This window comes from Orycteropus afer, unplaced genomic scaffold (genome assembly GCF_000298275.1).
Source record: "Orycteropus afer afer isolate SDZICR_OR568_19922 unplaced genomic scaffold, OryAfe1.0 scaffold01243, whole genome shotgun sequence".
In the NCBI taxonomy this organism is placed as follows: domain Eukaryota; kingdom Metazoa; phylum Chordata; class Mammalia; order Tubulidentata; family Orycteropodidae; genus Orycteropus; species Orycteropus afer.
In genome coordinates, this window is record NW_006922830.1 from 91,278 (window position 1) to 101,003 (window position 9,726).

Below are 9,726 nucleotides of genomic sequence, written 5' to 3' on the forward strand. Positions count from 1 at the left end.
GGCAGTATCACTATGGAAGTAGATTGCCCCATCTTCCTTCTGAGGAGTGGCTGGTGAGTTTGAACCGCCAGCCTTCTGGTTAGCAGTCAAACGACTTAGGCACTACACTATCAGAGCTCCCAATCTAAGGGTAAGAAGTTATAACAAGGGATACAAGATTATAGATAGACAAATTTTCATATTTCATGTAATAGACTACTGAAATGTCAGGGATCTATCAGGAAAAAAAAAAAAAAAAAGTCAAATGCTTTGAATGTATAGGGTCATGTCTTGTCTTTGAAATCTTATATACTAACCTATACATCAGAAGCAGTGTTGTAATCTAATCATGGCCAATTTACACATTTTGTATTTATAGGAATAGTAATCTTGGCCAAATCATTGTATACAGGAAAAGCAAATCCATGTCCAGAACAAGTGTGAAGTCTATTAAGATCGACACTGTCTTTCCCGTGACAGAAGCTGTCCAATGTAATCAATCTTCCAGCTGGATGGCAGCTCACTCATGGAACAGGCTTCCAAGCTGCAACTCAGTGGTGGTCTCTGTAGCTTGTGTATTGTGCCCTCAGCAATAGACATAGCCGGTTGATCTTGATGAATGGAAACTCATGTCACTGAATTCATGCATGGAGTTCTGGTAGTACAGAGACTAAGGTATCTGACTGCTAACTAGAGGGTTGGTGGTTCAAACCCAGCAGACACTCTGCACAAACAAGAATGGGCAATCCACTTCCATAATGATTTTCCCTCAGAAACCCAAGGGGGATTAATATGAGTAGGAATTGACTTGACAGTAGTTTTTTTGTTGTTTTGTTTTGTTTTTAACTCATATATAACCTGCATCACTGCAACCAGTACCACTTCCTCCATGAGCCCACTGGACAAGCCAGGAGTGGCTGGGAAAAGAAACTGACTGGTATCCACAGAAAAGGTCATTCAATGAACAAACGTGGTAAAATTCTCTTTTGCCAAAATCACCATTTGGTGAATATTCACATGAGACACAACAAATATCTTCATATATTTTTTTTTTTTGTCCATTCCAAGATGTCCACCCACATACTTCTTCCTCCAATATCTTTGTTATAAACTTCCCATCTATGTTCCCTCCAAGTCCCTATCTAGTCAAGTCATTGGTCACATACCAATATATAATTAAAATTGTATCCACTTTTTATTTTTTTTAGCAAAATAAGCAAATTGGCCCTTGTGAGATGGTAAATTATTCTGCATTATGTTTAAAATCAATAATCTTGATTTTTTAAAACTAATTATTACATGAGGAGCTCTGGTAATGTAGTGCTAACCAGAGGCTAACCAGAAGGCTGGCAGTTCAAACCCACCAGCCACTCCTTGGAAGGAAGGTTGGACAATCTACTCCCGTAGAGACACTGCCTTGGAAACCCAAGGAGGTGTCTCCATGAGGCAGGTCTGATTTGATGGCACATAACAACAACAACAACAACAGTTGAGGGAAACCTAGATTCTTAGAACATCTCCTCCTTTACCAAAAGAAGATGATATATTTCCCTTTGAATGACCACCAGACTGATAAACCATGTGACAACCTTGACTGTCTTTGCCTTAACAACTTTGGAACCCTGATTTGGATATTAGAAACTTCAAAAATGATCTAGCAATGCTATCAAAATTCTTAGTTTTGTAAAAGAGGCATAATTAAGAGTACTGTTAAAGCAGAATTTTCCTTTCTTTTTGAAAGATTATCTCAATTGATCATAATCAGAAATGGTTTTAAGTTACTTTGGCTTTAAGTTGTATAGTTTTAATATAATAAAATGTCTCTCTTACATCTCTGAAATGAGTACTTTTAGATGGGTTTTTTAGTACAGATTTGAACTATGTTATCAAATATTTTCTTCTTCCTATAGAAATGTATCAATCCCTTTTGCATAACTGATCAGAGGAGATTAGAAATTGAGGTTCTGAAATTTATCGGTGTCCTTCAAACACATGCTTAAAATTTGGCTCTTCCAGGAACGTTGTTTGGAGTCTAAGTTCAGATGTTTTTACTGTGGTAGAATCTCAAGATAATTACCACCGGTAGGAAGAGAGTAAGGCTCATAGAATGAAACATGATTTTTTTACCCTTAATGACTTTAGCATGTATTGAAGTAAAAACAATTAAATCCGGAGTTGGCAAAACCAGGAAAGAGTTAAGGTGATGTGAGATCTTCTTTTCATTCTATGGATCATGATCCTTCATCCTCGTGTTTTATGCATGATGACCAATGCAGAGTTCTTCCTTATAATTAAAGAATAAAGGCAGAGGTAAAAGTTCAACTAGATCCATTAAAGGATTTCCCAATGGAGGCCAATGTGTGAAGATTAAGAAAGAACTACACAGAGCATCCAGTTGTAGATTCTTTGCTCTGTGTGTGCTGTTCCCGAACCTTATGTGTAGTCTAAGTAAACATTACCACCTCGTCTCAGTAGTGTCAGAATGAGTCTAATCAATTTACATGAGCTGGACAGTGACAAGCAAAACTTTATTAATGGAATCAGAGTTTATGATTTTGAGCAAAGCATATATAAAAGGCTAAGAGGGATCTACTTGTGTGAGGATATAAGGGTCAAGAATCTGTGGGAGGTCATTGCATGGATTTCAGATAGGGGAATGGACTTCCACATGTTGGCTGAGGTGTACGATAACAAGGTGAGAACATGTGAAGTCAGACAGTTCTCAGGGCAGCATCATTATAGGAAGTGAAAATCAAGTTCAACAAATAATAATCATAGAATAGTACATGTGTTAATGAATGTTTGATGTGGTCAATTTAAATTAATCTTATGGGTATATAGATGGTTCAATCTAACTTCACTTATAAAATTCTCCTTCGGAAGGCAAATTAATGCTTTATTTGGAAACATTCTAGGATATAAGCAAGACATTTTCTTTTACAGTTTCAAACTATAGAAATATGGACTAACATCCAACTTTTTTTTTTTTTTTTTGCATTTTACAATACTAAAAATATACTTTTACAAACCATTTTCTCTCAAACAGTTTTTTCATTGCATCTTTTACATCCTTGTTTCTCAAGCTGTAAATGATGGGATTCAGCATGGGAATCACAATGGTGTAAAATACAGACACTATCATGTCATGGTCTGAAGCGTAGCTGGAACTTGGCCTTACATATGTGAAGAGGATTGTTCCATGGTAAATTGACACTCCTGTTAGGTGAGAGCCACAAGTGGAAAACACTTTTCGCCTCCCTTCAGCAGAATGTATCCTCAGAATGGCCACCAAAATGAAAGTATAGGAGATCAGGACAATCAGGATAGTAAATACCTCAACAGACCCCACAACATAGAAGAGAAGAAGCTGGTTGATGTAAGTGTCAGAACAGGAGAGAGCAATGAGTGGAGGGATATCACAAAAGACATGTCTGATTTCATTGGATGCACAGAAGGGGAGGCGAAAAGTTGCTACAGTGTGTAAAGTAGCATGCAAAAGACCAGCAACATAAGATGCAGTGATGAGTGTCACGTAGACCCTGGGTGACATGTTAACTGAATATAGGAGTGGGTTGTAGATTGCTTCGTAATGATCATATGCCATGGCAGCCAAGAGAAAGCATTCTGTGCTCCCAAAAGTTACAAAGAGCAGCATCTGTGCAGCACATCCAAAGAATGAAATGGCTTTATTCTCTGCCAGGAAATTGACCAACATTTTGGGGGTGACAACTGAAGAATAACAGGCATCTAAGAAAGATAATACACTCAGAAAATAGTACATGGGGTTGTGGAGCCGGGAATCTACCATGACTAAAAAAACCAGTCCCAAATTTCCTACCAGAGTAAAAATATAGATTGCCAGAAATAGTAGAAAGAGATAGACTTGCAGCTCACAATCATCTGTGAAGCCCAGCAATATAAACATGGTGACTTCAGTGACATTCTTCAACTGAATGCTGTATGGATACAGCACTGATGATGAAACTGACATTGCGGTGGATAGGTATAGGTCTTACATACAATATCTTGGTATCCTGTGAAAATGGAGTGCAAAGTTACATCTATATCTTTGTTGTTTAGAAGGGAGTGCTGTTGTACATAGGGTTACTATGAGTCGGAGCTAACTCGACAACACCTAAAAATAACAACATCCTAGCTGGTGACAGGATGCAGTGGTTGTTAGTCGACTTCAAGTTGACTTCCAACTCATGCCAATCCTATGCAAAACAATTGCCAACTTAAGTTTTTTTTCAAAAATACACAATTTTATATTTAAAAATCACCAAAAAGTAGAGGGATTTTAAAATCCAGAAATATTATAATTGAAAGTACACACTAGAAAACCAGCCCTGAGTTTGCTATCGTATTCAGGAGCATCTTTGCTTAATGACCACTATTGTAAAACTAGAACAACATCACTTCACTTTCAAGATTGCATTCAATGTAAACAAACAATGGTGAAAATGATTTAATTTTAAAATTATCAGACGACTAGAGAATAGGATCATTTACACTTACCTTTCGAATTGTGTTAAAAGGCAGCCTTCTAGGGCCCAACCATTGCATTTACTCCTTTTTGTTAATTATCCCATTCCATTGCCTTTTCTGGAACTGGTGAGTGGGACAGCAGATAGTATTCGGGAAAGAGTTGCACTTTGTTTGTAAACAAAGCCAAGACATTATTTTTCTTTGAAGGTTTTTTTTCCCCCAATACTATGAACTTGTCCATTTTTACCTTTGCATATCATTGTATCATTACTATTCTCCAAAGTTTTACCTTAATGAAAATTTTAGGATGCTTCTTCATTCCAAAAAATCCTGATGGTGGAGAGAGGAATCAAGGGCTTGGCTGATAACCTTAAGGTAGACAATTGGAGCCCAGTGAAAGAAAGTTGTGGCAATGTGCTTCTGCAAATATTATAGCCTTGGAAACTATGGGGCAGTTCCACTCAGTCTTACAGAGTAGCTATAGGGTTACTATGAGTCAGAATCAACTGGACTGCAGTGAAGTTAGCTTTTGTTTTTTCCTCTGTTTATGCTCATTAGCTCTGCAAAGCCCTTGGGTGAATTTCACAGATATAGTCTCACCCTAGAACTATGGCCATTTCTATAATATACTTGCTTAAAGAAATAATTATAAAATAAATATCACCCAACAATTACTTAGATGTTATTTATGAAAGTTATTGCTAAAGGAATAAAATTACTATTTTTGCTGGAAAGTAACATTTGTTTTCTTTATTCATTTCCTCTAACCATCCGACTGCTTCTCATTAATTGTAGTATGAGTAAAGAAATGTACATGAAGAGTAAAAAAAAAACAAGAATCAAAGAGGCATCTGTATCTCCATTCAATCCCCTATGGTTGTAATTTTCACCGAAACAGACCCCACATCTTTCTCTAGTGGAGCTGCTGGTCAGTTCAAGCCACCTAACTGTTGGTTCACAGCTGAGCCCTTAAGCACTGCACCATCAGGGCTCCTTTATGACATTGAGATACGTTTAATATTATGTTATTGAAAATACACCCAATGAATCCTAAGGTTACATGCTGCAAAGGATCAGGAAAACGCATCTCTGCCACTGCATGTGCCTTTCAACTTTTCAGGAAAACAGCTGAGTTTTGCTGAAATTCTCCTGATACTCATACTGAAAGAATATAAAGGTACATTTGATGGCTCTGATCATGTCTATAGAGCAGAAATGTGATTTATAAATGAAGGAATATTTTATACCATGTCAGGTCCCAGTACAGCAATTATTCACTTCACTATCAGGTACTAGAGACTCAACAGAGAAAAAAGTATGGGGTGTATACATTTCCTCCAAGCTTCTTCAAATAGACATTTCAGTTAACTAAGCTTTAAGGAAATTAGAATTGATTGACTTTATGAGTTAATTTCATTTTAAAAGACTGTAGGGACTAGAAAAACAAAAAACTAAAATCCTGAAATTTAGAATAAAACATGAGCCAAAGGGAGGAATAAAATAGAATTAGCTCCTAACTCATACACAGTCAGAAAATCCGAAGTATCAAATGTTCACAAGAATATTGCAATGAATACTGAGCATGAGAATAAAGCTATGACACCAACTACATTATTATTATATATCAAAATATTAAGAGTAGGATATATATATATAGCTATGTATATTATTCCAATATTATTAATCACATTTATTAAGTAGCAACACGGAGTTAGGATGTTTGTTTACATCATCATATGTAATCAACACAGTAAACTAAAACTAATTTACTGTTTCTATGTATATGAGAGAACTGAGAACCTGCTGGACATATAACTTGAGCAAATTTACACAGATGTTTACTAATAGGGTGGTAATTCGAGCTCAGATTTCTCTGATTCCTATATCTAAGCTAGGAGCTCTGGTGGTATAGTGCCTAAGACATTTCACTGCTAACCAGAAGGTTGGCAGTTCAAACCCAGCAGCCACTCCTTGGAAGGAAGATCAGGCAATGTACTTCCGTAGTGACACCTCCTCAGAAATCCAAGGAGGGGTCGCTATGAGTCAGATCTGACTTACTGGCAGTGAGTTTTTTTTTTGTTTTAGTTTTTTATTTTTATATCTAAGCTAATACTTAGCCATGTTGCAACTTCAGTATGCAATATCATAATTCTGGAATCAGTATTCCCTAGTAAAAATGCAAAATAACATCCTCACATATTTCACTTATTTCTTAAATTCATCTACCTTAAACGGACCTTGAAAAAACAAAATCTGTAATGGTTTACAGGGAACAAAAATTAAAAATTAAACTGTATCCCATCAAGAAAAGTAATTATGACCTCAAAGTAGAACATACCCAAATGCTGGTTGAAATCTCATTTTCTCTACCTTCAATAATTTCATTGATTTTTACATACAGCCTCTTAATTATTCTGCTCCTATACTGATTATTATCCATCAAGAAAACCAAACATATTTCTGATTTACATCTCTATTGACATAAATATATAGTGAAGTGTTCTGTTTCCTTTGTTATTTTTTAGGAAGATAAATTTTTAATATAAGTCTGAATTAACTAGAATTACATATTTCAAATATAAATACTATGACATGTACTCTAGTATAGATTCAAGGTTCTAGCTTCTACAATATTTTAGAAGTGATGAGAAAATGTTCCTTTTACCTATGAAAGTGAACTGCTCACTCAGTTAAGGTTTGCTATGAATATTATGAGTGTGGATTTTATGCCAACTTCTTAAGGTCTTCTTGTAGTCCACAGGATATTCTCCAAGGAAAAAATACACTAACTTCTGGAGCAGAAAAGCAGCAAGATTTTTTTTCCCCTCTGCAGTGAACAAGAGAATTGTTCTGGAACAATAAACTGCACAATAAAAATAATAAAATGAATAATTTTGGCCTCTAGAAAAATGATGCCTAAGTGTAAAAGTTTATGGTATGGGATTGTAAAATAAATCCAATGATACAGGGCATAGTTCTTGCTCTGATATTAATTAGCTATAAGTCATTAGGTTAATAAATCAAAGTACCTAAACCCTAGTTTCTTTCTTCTGATAATATAACCTGCTTAATGTTCTCAAAATTGTGTAATATAAAAATACACATATATGTGTGAATATATATGTATGTATCTAAGAGAAAGGTAGGGAGGCAGGAATGCACAGGTAAGAAGAAGAGAGGGAAATGGTAACTGCAGGGAATGTTATCTGTGTCACAAAACAAAATGTGTATAACCAAAAGAAAAAAAATCACATATGTGCATATGCATATACATATATATATATATACATACATGAATACATATGTGTATGCACATATATACACACATATGTATATATGTATACATATATATATACACACAAACATATGTATATACACACATATGTGTGTGTGTTTAATTATATTTATTTATTTATTTATAAACTAAATAAAATCATGACATGTGTTCACTTGGCTGCTAACCAGAAAGTCAGCAGTTCAAACCCACCAGCTACTCTCCAGGGGGAAGAGGAGGCATATCTTCCATAAGGATTTACACAGATTTGGAAACACAATGGGGGTTGCTGTGACTCGGAGTGAAAATCAACTTGATGGCAGTGGCTTTTGTTTTTAACCTGTTTAGAATATATAAAAGTTTAATAAAGCAACTACAGTCTTCATTTTTTTAAAATTTTTATTGTTTTTTGGATGAAATTGTACAAACAGATTGACTTCCTATTCTACAATTTATACACATTTTGTTTTGTGACAATGATAACATTCTCAGCAGTTCAACAGCTTTCCTCCCACTTCCTCCCTGCAGTTATCATTTCCCTCTGTCCTTCTTACCTTGCATTCCTGCCTCCCTACCTTTCTCCAAACGCAAATACTGCCCTTCTGATTTCTCAAGGTTGATTGTTCTAAGGAGTGCTTCTCTCTGGTATAGTAAGTAGTTCAGCTTGTAGGCTTGTCTACTGTATAGCTGAAGGTTAAGTTATGGGAAAGAGTTCAATTCCAGGCCCAAAGGGTGTCTTGGGTGTATCAAGGATGTCGATAGTTTCTATTTGACCACTAAACATGGTCTTTTTACACATTTTAATTTCGTTCCACATTTTTTTCCTCCCATTCTATATGTTCTTGTTGTAGTTGTTATGTGCCGTCGAGTCGGACCCTACTCATAGCAACCCCTCCTTGGGTTTCCGAAGCAGTATCACTATGGAAGTAGATTGCCCCATCATCTTTCTGAGGAGTGTCTAGTGGGTTTGAACCATCAGCCTTCTGGTTAGCAGTCAAATGCTTTAGGCACTATGCTATCAGAGCTCCTATATAAGACTCCAATTTTGATTCCCTTCTGAGTGATTGGCATTGGCAGCCAGGCACCTTCTAGTTCTTCTCGTATCCTCAAATAGGCTGAAGTCCTAATGGTCCATTAGTACTTCGGACTCTGTTTCCACGTGTCTGATTTTCTTCATTCTCCTTTGCTCTAGATGAGGAGAAACCAATAGTTACATCAAAGATTGCTGCTCTCAAGCTTTTTAAGACCCCAGTCACTGATCACCAAAATAAGATGTAGAAGAATGTTTTTGTGTATTATGTTGTGCCAACTGAGCCTGATGTGTTCTGTAACCATGGTCTTGGCCTACAGGTCCAGCAACTCACTCCCTCAAGTTGCTTACCCACAGCCATCAAGTCAATTCCAAGTCATTGCAACCCCCATTGGGTTTCTAAGGCTGTAAGTCTTTAAGGCAGTAAACTGCCTCATCTTACACCCACAGCACAGCTGGTTAGCAGCCAAATGAATAACCACTACATCAAGGTGCTTAGTTGTGTCTAAGAAGTTATCCTAACTTTGCCCCTTGTTTGCTTTATACTGAATATGGATATTTTTATAGCACATACAAATGCATATGTAAGAGTATCATCTACCACACCCATGTATGCTGTTGTTGTTGTTATGTCCCGTCAAATCGGACCTGACTCATAGAGACCCCTCCTTGGGTTTCCAAGGCAGGATCACTACAGAAGAAGATTGACCAACCTTCCTTCCAAGGAGTGGCTGGTGGGTTTGAACTGTCAGCCTTCTGGTTAGCAGTCAAGTGCCTTAGGCACTATGCTACCAGTGTCCCCTTGTTCCATTTGAATGACAGCCTCCTGGTCAAGGTACAGATTCCTCATGAATACAATCAAGTACTCGGGAATTCCCATTCTTCTCAATGCTTTCCATAATTTGTCATGATCCACACAATCAAATGCCTTTGCATAGTCAATAAAACACAAGTA

The 9,726-nt window shown here is 36.6% G+C and overlaps 1 protein-coding gene across 1 annotated transcript; it reads right to left on the minus strand.

The window, feature by feature from the left end:
- Window positions 1-2,986: 2,986 nt before the first annotated feature.
- Window positions 2,987-3,970, minus strand: LOC103213065 (olfactory receptor 5T3-like). The gene has a single exon (XM_007958961.1). The coding sequence runs from the start codon at window positions 3,968-3,970 to the stop codon at window positions 2,987-2,989; it is 984 nt and encodes a 327-aa protein (XP_007957152.1).
- Window positions 3,971-9,726: the final 5,756 nt, after the last annotated feature.